Below are 14,953 nucleotides of genomic sequence, written 5' to 3'. Positions count from 1 at the left end.
AAACCGTCAAAGGGTTTGTTGTTTTAAGTGCCAAAGATATGAGAGGAATCAAACATGAAGTAACCAGAGACCCAATCTCCTCCAGTGCTGCCATATTTCAGAACTGTTCCTCAGGTATTCAGAGACATGTCCCAGATATGGAAGGATGACGCTTGACAACCCCTGAACAAGATGAGTAAAGCATCAAGACCAAGCTAAGAAACATCTGAGGACAGGTTTTTCAAAGGTTTTTATGGACAGATGTGATCAGAGTGACACCAGACGGACAGACCTGTAGCTGGAACAGTAAGTTCACTACGACTGAGACGGCAGTAAGGCAAAGGCTAATCTTTTCAGTCAAAAGTCTGCAACAAACATGACTTTTATGCAAGACGTCAGTATGCATCAAAGTACTAGCAGGCCTTCAACAATTACTAGGCACAACTCCCTTCCTCACCTGACTCTTTCATTGAAAGGAAGGGTGGCTGCAAAGGTTACCAATTTTTTACCAACTGTCAAAATTTTTCATTTAAGAATATTTTACTAAACTACCACTGCCCAATAATTGTGTACATAGATATGAACTCAAGAAATCCACACTAAACTGTGGCCTTTGGATGAGTGGATGTATTATCACACCATCTCCCACACATTGGTTTAAAGTTAAATCAAATTTCTACACATTTTTTTTTGCCATTATTTGGTAAAACAATGAATGATTAACCTGTCATAAGAAATATAGGAGACAAAAACTCAAGAATATAAAGTTATCAATGCATACTTCAATTTTAAACCTTTCTATCCACACCGTGTCATTTAATATGTATATTTATGAGCTATACATTATTATTATATTATTTCCTCATCAAAAACATACCTGGAATGTTGGCTTGACATTCGAGAAATCCTTTAATAGAGGAGCCATGTTGTGACGACTTCCTGAAGCCGGAGCTATCAGAAAGAGCGGGATCTTTTAAAGAGACAGAGGCCAAATTTTAAGGCATTAAATCACTAGGTTAAAATTCCTTTTAGTCATATTTGATATAACATTTTTATAACAATTGGTGTGTGGGCCAAATTTCTCCCGTAGTACAATTACATTTAGAACATGAAATAATTAAGTCTACAAGAGTTGCCCACCAACAATGGACCCCTGCCTGTTTGCGTTTTTAGTATTTTATTATTTTTTTCCCAGTAGAAATTGTAGGCAGATTTTCTCAAAGGACATATTTAAAATACTTGTCAAATTCGGAAGCTAAATCACTAGACATAAAGCCAAAAGTCACACCATTTGCAAAGCAGCCAATCCAGAAACGCGATTTATTTTTCGTTGTTCCCGATTTTAACACTCGGAGGAGATAAACGGAGGATTACATTTTGGCTTTTGAGTAGTGCTAAAATGGTTTCCACTGCATCTTAAGGTACGCTTGGTGTTTGAACTATTAAAATAGGTAGCTATAAGCTTATTTGGAGTGGGTCTCAACTATTTGTGGATTTTAGCTATTTAGATAGCTGTGGTCCCAAAACCCCATATTTTTCTCAAAGACATTTCATAATAAGTGCAAATTGTAATCAACTGATTTAAGCATTGCCTAAAATATTGAATTGTTACACATCATTTTTTGAAGCAATAAGCTTTTTGAAAACAAAAATAGTTAAACTAAAAAAAAACCCAAACATTTCATGCAGTTTTCTCAGATTAAGAAACAGTGACCTCTAGTGGTAAAACGCCCGGGGGAAAAACCCCCCAAAACAAACAAACGTACGGTACATCGTTTCAACTTTATTTGGATAAAACACACAGCACATACATCCTTCTGGTGAAATAATACAAATTAGACGGTTTTCAGCATTTGGTTGGTCTACGTCCATAAAAAGGTAAAAACAAAGACTCAATATTTCTTCTGTTTCCCAACAAATTTCAAACATTTGGTATCCATTGAAACAGCAAACACTCATTTATATTGCCATGTATGCACTGCTTGTAGTTAAATATAAGCTCTTATCTGCTGGAAATTGACTAAATATTGTACAGTCAATATTTTCTTTGACAAAAAAAAAAAAAAAAAAAAAAAGAAGAAGCAGCTCACTATAGTTTGGTCTCAACATCTACTAGAATCCCAGAGAAAACAAATGAGCACATGAACTGCATTTGTCCTGTTTTTTAACTTTGCGGTTGTAAATACGACTCATCAAGCGAAGGACTGCTTGGTGCAGCAAATGCTTTAGACAAGAAGAACATCTGGCTGCGTTACAGTAAAGTTTCAACAATTGTGCTCAAGACGTTACAACAGGCAGGAAAATTTCACCACACTTGGAACGCACATACAGTTCAGAAGGACCACATTTCTACATGCTGCTCAAACTCTACACAGCTGAATAACACAAGAGTCTGAAGTTTATTAGCTCTATGACGACACACTGCAGCATTAAATGTCCTAAATGTTTCACAATCCTTTGAGACTGGCAGGGATCAGTAGAAACAGCATGACTGATCGTGAGGTTTGCCTCTTAACATTACACGGGGCATTTAATCTTGCAACAATCACAGTAAATAAGAAAAGGTTTCCATTCTCAGCTGTTTGCACATGTGTGAAAAAAGGCAAGAAAAGGATGAAAATAAGGCACAACTTTAACAAAAATTTGGCGTATAAAGCCACTTCTACCTTGCTGATGGACGTTAACATCACCTACAGAGAGACTACTTAGAGCAGAAAGTTTTCTAATGTCAAATGAGTAAAAAACCAGTTGGACATGTTGACCTGTCAACTCTTGGAAAAAAAAAAACAAACTGTAAAATAATCAGCAGTTGGTCCTTCAGTTTAGAAACGCATAACAAAACTATTTGTAACCCACAGAACAGTCAGTAGAATATGTGCAAAACTGTTTTTGTGATCTCTGAGGAGTGCCGGTGAGTTTCCTCTCACCCTGCTGCTGCCATTACCACACACACACACACACAAACACACAACTTTAAACTATTAATCAAAAGGCTGTAAACTGCTTTTGTGTGAAACACCCTGCTGCTGCTTCGCCGACTGAAAGATGTGAGAAGAGGAAGGCAGGAAGTTTGTGCGGCTCCTCTCTTCAGATTCCCTCATGCTTATTTACTTTTTTTTTTTATGTCATCCCTGGTAGTGTGCAACTCAGCTTCCTTCATCTGTGTATCCAATCATCCTCTATTCAGACAGAACTTCCCTCCGGGTTCTTCATCACTGCATCATTCCATCTTCTCTGGTTCTACGTTGTCCAGATCAATATCTGGCGAGGCCACGCAGCAGAAGCACAGTTTCTGGGTGAACAGGGAAATCTTATCTACAGTGAGAGGATAAAAGAAAAGCATGAGAAAAATAAATTAAGACAAGCTTATTTCCATTAAACTAACATCATTTTATCTTTTTAAGTCTTAGGCTTGCAAACGATAAGCTCAAAACTTTTCTTGGACCACTTTTTGCACTGCTTACTAGTAATTGTACAGTAGGAAGGGGACAGCGTGTTCCTGAGATATAAATACATGTGCACGCTGCTTCATTATTTAGCGTATCCAGACTTTCCAGTGGACTGAACTTTGAAACACTAATCTGAATCCCTTGTTAGCTCCCAACACTTATTTTTCTGTCTGAAAAACAAGTCAAGAAAAGCTTCTTACTGCAGAAAGTTACTCAGAGGAACACGAGGTTGTTTAAGCCAATGAACAAAGAAATGATTACACAACTTAAAATTAAGTAATTCTGTTTTGTTTTGAACACAAGTCTGTAAATAACACTGTTCATATTTTTATTTAAGCTTAGCACATGTAATCTGTATGTAAATCTGGCAACTAACTACAATTTAAAAATGAAGTTCAAATAACACTAAAATCTGGGATCCTACAGAAATATGCACAGTTCAGCACAGACAGCTACAGTGTCTTATTTTTTTTTTCCATAAAGCAAACTAATAATCATTTCATCTTTTAGGTTAATTATACTGAAATTACTTCCATTGGGTAAAACATTTTGGAGATTTCTTCTTTCAAATTCATAAGTTTACAAATATTTCAGTAGTATTCAGCAGAACTGAGCTACAAAACTAGGGTCAAATGTTAAGGGTGTCCTTCCACAGGTGATGGTAAATGTCAGGTTTTGACTAGGCTCAAATCGGAGAAGAAATAAAGTCAATTAGATCATGCTGCACTTTTGCTTTTCAGGTGTTTATGTAAATACAGTGAAAACTGTGGTATTTTTAGTCAACGATGTCAACATACCATGAGAATGCCATGACAAGTTAAACATCCAATGTCTATGTAGACACAGAGCAGAGAAGGATGGAGATAATTATCTAAAGAACCTGGTTTTTAGGACATACTACGCAATGAGTATTTCAGTTTCCACTTCCAATACTTTGAGAAAGTAAAAACAAGAAACACAACAGCAACTTTGAAAGATTGGCCGGCAAGTCTAGTTTGGATCAGTTCCTCAGCAGAGCGAGTTTGATCTTGTTAACCCAGATCAGAGGAGGTTTCCTTATGGACATCATGTATCTGGGTTTGGACATGACGTCTGTTGCTTAATAAACCCACTTCTTCAGGAATCCCATGGAAATTACTAATCTGGCTGACAAACTGCACTCAGGAAGAATTAAGAACATTTTTAATGCAAAAACATTTTTCAGGCTCGGACTGAAAATGAGGACACCTAAACAAACCAAACTGTAAAGTTGGACAACTTTTCTCTATTAGTTACAGATTCTGTAACATTATTAAGGCTGACGGGAAAATCTAATTGAGAAATACTTTTAAGTACTATTTGGTATTTATAATTTATTCTAATGAAAAAAAAGTTCTCTTAAAAAAAATAATAATAAAAACGCACGGCAGTGCCATGCAACACGGAGGTTCTTACCAAGCATTTTCTGGAGGAAGGGTGGTCTAGACGTGGGAGGTAGATGGACACAAATATAGTAGACCGGTGCGCCGGACAGAGCAACAGCAATTCCAACAAGAGAGTTGATGGCGTCACTGTAGAGGGGAACAACCACCAGGAAAATGCTGCACAAGCAGTAAACTATTGGAAAGAACAGAGACAGCTGTGGAGAAGAATATATAAAGAATACAGAAATTAATATATATACACAAGAAAATATAAAAGGAAGACATTATAAATAAAAAAAAACTTAATGCAATTCTCTTTACTACGCCAAGTTACTTAGTTGACTTGGACTGCAGTCAGGATTCATGAGTCATGAATATGTTGACAAGGCACACAATGGCTTTGCTGTCAAGTGCATGAAATAATTTTTTTTTTAAAAGAAAAAAAAAAAGACTGCCAATACTTTGGTTAGATATTTCAATCTGATCATTTTACCTTCATTCCATCACCAACTGTGGCAAAAAATGAGAATGGAAATTTGCAGAGCAATTCAAATACAAATCCTTGACGTTTTCACTGAACTGATGAAACCGGAGTGCAGATATTTCCAACGTTTTGGGAGTCGCATGTCAACATGCGGCTAAAGCGACCGCAACAGGTGTCCTACCTTAACAGGGCGCGGCAAATCGGGAAATCTGAGTCGAAGGTAGATCTGACTGGCTATCGACAGGCCGATGAACAGCCAGTAATTAAAGCTGAAGTAGTTGATCAACCGGAAGACGTCGGGCACGGAGAGGTAAATTAACGACATGACCCCCTTGAAGAAGAAAAGCACACACATGCATGAGATACAGACAGAGGCTGAGTGCAGAGTTTTGCTTGAGAGCTACTAAAATATTAAAACAAACCAACATTGAAAAGCAGGGCTGGAATCGGGGTGTAACGTTTAATGTGGATCATGCACAGGACTTCGGGCAGGTGGCCTTCTCTGGAGCCAACAAAAAACAACCTGCGGGGCGAAAAGAAATGTTGCAAACGGAAAAAAAAAAAAAAAAAAAAAAATGCAAACGGACCCTTTGAGGAAGCCTAGATTTAGCCATGGGTTACAGAAAGGTTACAGTTTCGAAACCACTAAAAAATTTTCCATCACATCATTTCTGCAGAGCAAGTCCACTGAAAGTAGTGGAAACACAATTATACTATTAGATGTAAACTTTATTAATTTAGCTTATCTGTGTTATGTGGAAAAAATTGAGTAATCAAGTATGAATGTGCATGCTAGAATTACATTTCAGCACCTGCAATCTAAAAACAGAATCAATCAAAGCTCACTGTGACTGTAGCGATTATGGTGACAGGTTAATTTGTCATCTCCTCTTAATTCTGTGTCTGTCCTAATTGTTCTTTCAGAACAGAAAATATTTAAGAAGCCAATCGCCTATGCATTCATATCAAAGCATGCTAAAAGAAAATGCAAAACAACACCTTTTTAATTTATAATCATAATACCGTGATATTTTTACCTCAGGTTATCACACCGCCATCATTTTGTGCCATGTCTAATGGCGTCATTTTACACCCACCTGGAGGCAGCAATGATGGAGGAGTTGAGGCCTCCGTAACATGAAACGGCCACAGAGAAAGGGATCATCCATCGAGCCCAGCCCAGGACTTCATCTGCAAATGTCTAACAGGACAATAAAAAGAGATCATCACTCATTTTGGGTTAATAACTAAAACCGACACCAGCTGAGATCAAAACGGGATCAATTAGTTTCGGTTAGTCTGGCTCCAAGTTTAAATTTCTAAGAAATGCAAGACGGAAGCAGAGGATGTTTGCTTTCAGGGAATCGCATCATTCTCGGTCAACAGAAACCAGGTCATAGCTTGACATCATAAGTAAGCCATCACACTGCAATAAAAATTATAAAACGGCACTGACAAGGGTCATTAAGAACAATTGTTCCTCCATCTGCGCTGTAATCAGATCATGAACCTCCCTGCTGCTCCTGAATGGAGCACTAATGTCTTTAGCTAAACGGGAACGCTGCAGTCTCTACTCCCTCGGCGGCAGATAACCAAAGGGACACGCCATCGCCAGATGCATGTATCGGTGCTTGTCTACCAGACTGGACATGATGACAGTCAAAGACAGGAAGCGCAGATCATAACCCCGGCACTTCTATGATGACAAACAGATCATGTATGAAGGGAGATCCTGTATTTTCAAACACATTGATGTTACAACCAAAGTATTTTTTGGGCAGATTTTGGTACACAATTGTGTCACGCTCCACAAATCTAGCATTCATGGAAGGGAAGCAAGAAGAAATGCTTTACTAAAAGAAAATAGTTCTATTAAATATGGATTCTTGAGGGACGAAGTAGAAATCTTTCTTCTTTTTGTTTTTAGATTTTTCTTCAAAAATAGTAAAAAGAATAAATTGTTTCTCTGCACCTTGTTTTGATCATCAAATAAAACACAACAGGCTCAATTGACGTATATCTTTACAGGCCATTGCTAATCAGCCTGTCCATATAATCGGCATGTTTGATTGGTTACCATGTGAACACCACTTTGCTTTTAATCCTGAAAACTGCACAGAAACTCACCACAGCAACAGCTTCACTGTAGAGCAGAGTGTCTGCATCCAAGACCACGTAGTAAGCTACGTTGGTTAAAATGTAGATTATTGTGACAATGGGCATGGAAATGGCAATAGACAAAGGGAGATTCCTACAAGGGAAATGAAGGGAAAATGGCTTAAAAAACGTTTTAGAATGTATTTGTTAGTTTTAAAGTGAGCGCTCGTGTAAAGGATATGCAGGGAACACAGGAGAACAGGAGACGGCACCTCTCTGGGTTCTGGATCTCCTCTGTGATGAAGTTGAGTGTGTCCCAGCCAGAGTAGGAGTAGAGAGCTGAATAAAGAGCCAAAGCCATATGGCCCATTTCCAGCTTGGAGTCTTTGAACGGCTCTTGAAAATTCTGGTCAAAACCTTCCCCCCCAAAAAACAAAGAGAAATCCAATTGTTCATACTGTCACTGTTGTCATTATGCATGACTTACTGTATGTCCACCGCACTGGTGAACAAATTCCAGTAAATTCTAACATTAAAATCCAAAGCATCCAAATTAAATGAATATATTTCAATCATTTTAGAACTGATTGGATTAAACAGTTGGACTCGAAGTGAATGAGGCTTTCATTCAAAGAGGAAATTACAATTTATGACAAAATTAACAGAGTGCCAACATTATGGAAACATTTGATATTTAAAAAAGAAAAATTAAAAAAAACAAGCTTTGTATTTCGAAAGGCAACATTTTTATTAGCACCACGTTTGTTAGCATTGCAGAAAAATCGAGTGAGATTCTTTGGTCTCTGAAGACAAGGTTAAAAATCAATGCCTGTATTTAGAAAATGATGCTGCCTTCACCTCTGAGGCCCAACATGTAATAATTAGTCGATTTTATTAATGTATTTTCACAAGAGAGATTTAGAAAGTCAAGTTAATTTCACAATTTACAATTCTAAAAATAACTCTTTGTCATAACTTCCCAAAACATCAACACAACACAGTTTAGCATAAATACTAAGTGATAAAGCGATCTAATTTACTCAAATCCAAAACTACAAATACCTCACTCATACATAAAATACATCAATACCCATTAATGATTAGCACATAATAAAAAGCCATGCTTTAAGCCATCTGGCTCCACCTCCTTACAGGCTAATCAGTAAATAGTAAAACTTTCCAGCTGCAACTCTGAACAGAGCAGCAGTGTTCAAGTCCTCCTCTATGAGCCTCAACTCCAAACTACTGGGACCGGTGCTGCTGCAGACATGACAGAGTTAACGGGACAATACCTTGACCCAGCTTCACCAAGCCAGCGATGATGATGACGATGAGAGCCAGCACCTTTGCTACAGTAGAGATGACCTGGAGGATCGCTCCCCATTTTACTTTCATGCAGTTTACAGCAGTTAACAAACCTGTTTACAAAAAAAAAATTGAAAAATTAAAATAGACCTTTAGTAAATCAAAATATACATATTAAGCGTTTAAATTGCATGATCATAATCCTTAAATGCAGAAACGTCAAAACCTGCAAGAATATTTGCAATTTTAAGCTTATAGCTGGTTCCACTGATCTTTTTGAAGCTTGCCTAAAGACACTTATTGTGGTAACGTACCTGGTTGTTTCAATAAAACCAACAGGCTTAAGGATCAGCTAGTGTGTTTGCATTGTCTTTATTCTTCAAAGTCTTCCTTAATTTAAGCATTCCAAAGCCTCTACTGTTGTCTTTCACCACTCAAGATGCATTAAGAGTTAATCACCAGTGCAGCTATAAACATGCACAGCTTTATGATTACAAAGAGAAGACAGGATTAAAGTATTTCATCAAGATGCCAAAGGCTCTAAAACTCGAGCTTATTCCCCTCCATTTTCATGCTGCAATTATGTTCAAATTGTGAACCTGGCTCCTGCAGAAAACAGTTCATAGAAGAGGAAGTTCTAACCAAGACTATATGCAGTTTATTTGCATAGAGCTCTGTTGTTTGAGGAACTGTGTGTATTGTAACCTCAACAGTTTTCAGATACACAAGCAAGTAAAACAGCTGAAAGCTGGAAAATGTGTGGTTATACTACAAGATTTTGAGAGACTGGCTTACGGAACAATTAAATACTTGCATCAAAGAGAATCAGAGTAAACACTAAAAACAGTTTTCAAAAGGATGATTTCATGTATGGAGCGAGAAACCAAAGTAAAATCTAGCCATGGAACAAGTAATTTTCCTCTAACCCTAACAACTGGCTGCATCTGACCAGATGACCACAGCCATCTGGTCTTTATGATTGGCCGTCAGTCTTTTACATTACTGTGGAGACATTTTGGTTTTCTTAGTACAAAATTGTTTCAGTCAGTTACTCTTCGGGTGTCTTTGGTGTTTTTAATATCATAACAAAGCAACTAAACTGGATTCAAGTCAGGACCACTCTGAGACTTTATTTTTATTCAAACCATGCAGCAGTGACCATACCTACTTACCGGTACTTGGAGGCAAGTAAAGCCATATAATAAGAATTGACACACAAAAACACCAAGGATGTTGTTTCTCTGATGTGAAAAAATAAATAAATAAATAAAAATCATGCAACATGCTTAGAAGAAGATAGAAGAAGAGTCTTACATATAATGGCAGCTGCAATGAGGCGGACCGGGTAGTACGGGGAGAAACAGGTGGGGTAGAAAGGCTGGATCAAATAGTTGGAGAAGGTCAAGGCTATCACAGCCTGAGAGGCTGGTTCTACGATCAACAGGGACGTCCAGAGTCTGCAGTGGAGATGAATGATCAGATACTGTAGCTGGATACTTTAGCATGGACATTACTAGACCCAATATCCTTTTAAAATATGAGCTACACCAACATGACTTGCACATTTTGATTTGTCTAAGTCAAATCAAAATGTGTTTTCTGTTAGCCAATCATGGCTTCTGTAAGCCATGATTGTGGCTTACAGATCTTATACACAACAAATTTAGTTTCTAAGGAAATACAATTACGGGAAAACCCAATTTAAGAAATCTAATTATCTTGTGGACGACCTTAATTTGTATTTGTTCAGGTTTCAGTAAAATTCTTCACAGGGAGGGACAGTCACAAAACCTTGCTTTTCACAGCCTTTTGTTGGAAAGTCGAGTATCTGAGAAACTGAAATTTCAGTTTCCATTAACTTGAAGCCATTTTTATCAAAAGCAACAAAAATAAGTCATTTACAATTCATGCATAATCATTCTACATAACTTTCACTGTTTGAACCCCATTCACTTTTTGGTGGAGTAGAGATGTACTTGTTTTCAAGACGCTACGAACAAGAAAAACCTCCGCAACTTCAAAGGTGCGCCGACATACCGAATAAAAGCCAAAAAGCCTCCAAATGCTTCCAGAATGTAAGAATAAGACGCTCCGGATTTGCGGATCGTGGTACCGAGCTCAGCGTAGCACAACGCTCCAATCACAGAAAATATCCCTCCGATGGCCCACACCACCAGAGACAAGCCGTAAGAGCCCGTATACATGAGAACTCCCTGCAGGGACAACAGACGTGTGGAGAAACAGGAGAGTTGGGGAAACATGCAACACTGTTTGCACAGAGAACAAAATGGTAACAAGATTCATTTATGATGATCAAATATTTATGCAAGAGGGCAGGAGTCTTACCTTTGGAGAGACAAAGATTCCAGAGCCAATCATATTTCCCACGATGAGGCAGACCCCATGGAGGAGGGAGATCTCCTGCTTTAGTCTAACACCACTGCCCACAGACTGGGTGTCTCCATCAGCCACCATGTTTACTAATTTATTTCAACGCTCAAAGGCAAAGGTTTATATGATGACTTAAGAGTAGCGCAAATTTATCCTGGTAAAAAATGATAGGTAGTTTGGTCCTAACAAATACAAGTGGGGTTGGTCTTATAGGAAGTTCATCTCGAAACAGAATCCAAGGTGTAATTTCTCTGGTTGGATACCCTGCAAAACAAAACAAACAAAAAAAAAAACACAACCATCAGTCACAGTCAAATTTTTTCTTAAAACTCTTAGTTTTTTTAAGGTGATTTTAGCCTAATGTATCATTAAGACAAATCCCAAACAGACACTGGGTCAGAGTGTCTCCAAATATTCATTTCTGTTAGGATGTGGTAGAATATATAGATAAAAGAGGAACACCAGGCTTATAACACAGGCTAAGCACTGCTTTTTTTTGGTTTAATGTTTGCATTTTTTAAGACTTTATAGTTGGTGTTCAGGTATTAATCTTCCAATCTTTTAATAACACATAATTATCAAGTGATATTTTAAAATTTCCTGTCAAGTTTGAACATTTTTCAACTCAAAAACATGAAGGGCCGCTAGATGAATGATTGCTTTAAGGCCCGACCACCAGGCTTAGCAAGTTCTCTGGGGGAAACCTTGCATACCAACACCATTCTGCTATGCAGGTCACTACACCAGGGCTGGAGGTCCAATCCTCTGGAGCTGCTGTACAGCGTGTTTTGGCGGTGGCCCTGCTATAACCCTTGAAAGACCGGATAACCTCCTCAACACGTCGTCATGTTCTGCAGAAGAACCTGAATCTACCTCTGCTGAGAACAGAGTTATGCGTCACACCTAAGACTTCCAAAAACTGAAAGGGTTGAAACAATGCAAACCATTTTACACTGCAACGAGTCGCCTCTAATATTTAAGAACAGACACACCCAGACCAACTTCTGAACAACAATAACACATAAACCAAGCATGTCTGAATCTGTGCAACTCAATAGGCAACAAACTGACCAACCATGTATTCTTGAATCTCCGTTGATAGATACAGAGCGCTGCAGAGTGACAACATCCAAACAGAAATGAATATTTGGAGACACTCTGACCCAATTATCTAACTGTCACTCTTCAGTCTCGTGCTTTTTTCAGGTCACCATATTGACTTGCTTCCTTATCTTCCTCAACCATTAACATGGACCATGATGAAGAGATACTTGGGGTTATTCACTTCACCTCTCAATGGTCATAATGTTAAGCCTGACCAGTATATTCTAGTAGATTTTGAGGCATTATGAACCACAACTCGACACCACGGTACATTTATCTTTGGTGAAGGTAATGACCAGTCTGTGGTTAACCATAAGCCTGAAAGAAATTCTAAAAAAAATAAAAATAATAAAAATTGCTATTTTCACATTTATCGCATCCAAATGCGGGTCCAATATTATTCATCGACAATCGCTAAATTTGTTTTAACATTTCTTGCAATCGTAAAAAACAAACCAAAAAAATAAAAAAGCCAAGACAAGAAAAACCTGCAGCTGCTGGTCTGTGACGAGCAGCCACCATGGGTCCCTTTATGACATGAATGGAATTATGCAAGCATCTGTTCTGCATCCCTAACCTAATCTGGCTCCTGCAGCTAATGGATCCCTGTTTACAATACATCTCTGGAGGACACAATTAAACTCTGCACAACATGAAGGACATCTGCTGTCGACGGTGCCTTCTGATCCGAACCGATGTGCTCCACATTAAGTGATGAACCTTAGGCAATTAAACGCAAAGGCTAACTTCTGCGATTTCTGAAACTCTGTTTCAGTACAGCCATATAACAGTGTACATGACTTAATTAAAACAATGCCAGAGAAACTCAACAATAGAAATTTTGCATGTGTTACAATGATATTTTCACAGTAAGATAACCCTAAGTGAAAACACCATATTTTCACAATATTTGGTTAAAAATTTGAAACAAAAATTATATTAAAAAAAGAAAAAAAAATTTCCCACTGGTTCATCAGTAAGATTTGCTGTAGCTTTGATGAATAGTTGTGAAACAAAAGATTTAAGATATGGCATTCTGTAGCGATAAAGTAAAAACCAAAATGCTGTGGAACTTTTCAACCCTTGTGTGAGAAATCAAAGCTGACAATAAATATTTTGGAACATCTAACCTCTTAAATGCTCATTTTCATTACTGAAGTCGTACTTTTTTCAGAAAAGAAAGACATCTCAAATATGAACAAGGAAATTTTGCATTGTGAGTGTCATTTGAGCCTGACTAAGATTATTTCCAACATTTTTTATTTATTTTTGTGTAAAGTTGTTGACATTAACTCCACTTTGGTCTGTTGGACATAAAGAAGAGAGATCTGGAAGATTGCCACTAAGTAACTTTTTTTTTTCATTATGTTCAAATGCCAACTTCAGTGATTTAAGCTTTTTTATTTCTTTTTTTAGAGCTCTTTGCATTTTTCTATCTTATACTTAAATTGGAATTGAGGAGGAAGGTCAATGGCTGTGCCAGGGAGTTTAAAAATAGGCAGCAACATTAATTCTGATAAATTGATATTTCCGTATTGGTCAACTTACAGTACACATGTTAAATTTTGGAAAAACCAACAATTACATTTCGGCCAAGCTGTGTGCTTTTAATCTTTTTTTTTTACATTTTGAATGGGAGTCAATGGCACAAGATTTTTTTAAAAAAATAAACTTTAAAATTTGCCCCCAAAACCACTTCTTCAAGAAGCTAGTGTTATAGAAAAATACAGCTTAAACTAACAACAACAAAAAATCTTCCCTTCCCCCTCAAAAAAACCCAACGAAAAACAAAAACGGAATCCGGAAATGGTCACGCTGGAGTTGAGTTTACCCTCTTCACCTAAAATAATAACAATAAAAATAACAAAACAAACTAGACGGAAAAGCTAATCTCTATTCATCACTTAAGACTACAGGAAATTTTTAATTGACATTCAATCGCGCTTCATCTTCCTCCAGGTAGACAAAAGTCGGCGTGACACCGGTTCACATTCTGAGACAATAGGACGGGGCTGTGAAAACGTGGACAAGAGCATCGTGTCTCCGTGTGTGCTGCTGAAAAATGTAACACTAGTTAATGTGAATGCGACACATCGGTTGGAAAGCAAATCGCATCACACACATACCGACGCCCGCTAAAATCATCTCGCTGTATCAACGATTAGCAACCAGCTACTGGCCTGATGCGGATTTAAAAGGGAAACCCGCGAGAATAAAAACAAGTTGTTTTCCTTAGCAAAAACTTTAGCTAGCCAACAAATCTAAATAAGCCCAAACAGCGCTTATTTTAAACCCACTTTGAGGAAGATTCCCGGTTAGCATCAAGCTAACACAACTGAGGCAGCTGGAGATCATAGATGATGTAGTAGTTGCATCATGCTAACATGAACATCTAAAAACGATTAAAGGAGGTTATGTGGGAAGCGTTTCCTTTACATACCATGCTGTAATGTCTAATTCACTTAAAGGCTCCAGGAGAAGGATGTACAACAGAATATAGTCACCTCGTTATGAGCCCATACACTCCTCGCCGCTTGAGTCAAATAGCAACCCATGTGCAGTGTTGGAAGAACTTTAGCTTCGATCCACGCTGCATAGCACTCAACATCTGGTCAAGCCCCTCCTCAGCAGTAGCCACGGGATGACTTAAGACTCACCGAGAGACCAGGGGCAGGTCGGCTCATTAAATAACAGAAATACCCAGACTGAACCTCATGTGTATATTAAATAGAGATCAGTTT

General features: G+C 37.9%; 1 protein-coding gene across 2 annotated transcripts; it reads right to left on the bottom strand.

The window, feature by feature from the left end:
* Nucleotides 1-1,742: 1,742 nt before the first annotated feature.
* Nucleotides 1,743-14,909, bottom strand: si:dkeyp-120h9.1 (Y+L amino acid transporter 2-like). Of its 2 annotated transcripts, none has more exons than XM_044137920.1 (12): nucleotides 14,717-14,909; nucleotides 11,064-11,372; nucleotides 10,755-10,930; nucleotides 10,032-10,174; nucleotides 8,705-8,830; nucleotides 7,685-7,829; nucleotides 7,443-7,566; nucleotides 6,413-6,516; nucleotides 5,742-5,838; nucleotides 5,497-5,646; nucleotides 4,863-5,046; nucleotides 1,743-3,294 (listed from the first exon to the last, which is right to left on the bottom strand). In XM_044137920.1, the coding sequence occupies exons 2-12, from the start codon at nucleotides 11,190-11,192 to the stop codon at nucleotides 3,200-3,202; spliced, it is 1,473 nt and encodes a 490-aa protein (XP_043993855.1). In that variant the 5' UTR covers nucleotides 11,193-11,372; nucleotides 14,717-14,909; the 3' UTR covers nucleotides 1,743-3,199. The 2 variants fall into 2 exon arrangements, with proteins under 2 accessions (XP_043993855.1, XP_043993856.1); XM_044137921.1 differs by having other exon boundaries at nucleotides 14,653-14,873.
* Nucleotides 14,910-14,953: the final 44 nt, after the last annotated feature.

The sequence above is a fragment of the Gambusia affinis genome, linkage group LG14, assembly GCF_019740435.1.
Source record: "Gambusia affinis linkage group LG14, SWU_Gaff_1.0, whole genome shotgun sequence".
In the NCBI taxonomy this organism is placed as follows: domain Eukaryota; kingdom Metazoa; phylum Chordata; class Actinopteri; order Cyprinodontiformes; family Poeciliidae; genus Gambusia; species Gambusia affinis.
Note: the sequence above shows the minus strand (reverse complement) of the source record. Positions and strands in the feature narration are given on the sequence as shown.

Excerpts from the sequence above, each read along its gene's own strand:
- si:dkeyp-120h9.1 (XM_044137920.1), bottom strand. The coding sequence starts at position 11,192 with ATGGTGGCTGATGGAGACACCCAGTCTGTGGGCAGTGGTGTTAGACTA. Across the intron at positions 10,931-11,063 it reads GAATCTTTGTCTCTCCAAAG|GGAGTTCTCATGTATACGGG; the intron begins GTAAGACTCCTG and ends TTGTCCCTGCAG. Across the intron at positions 7,830-8,704 it reads CTTGGTGAAGCTGGGTCAAG|GTTTTGACCAGAATTTTCAA; the intron begins GTATTGTCCCGT and ends TTGGGGGGGAAG.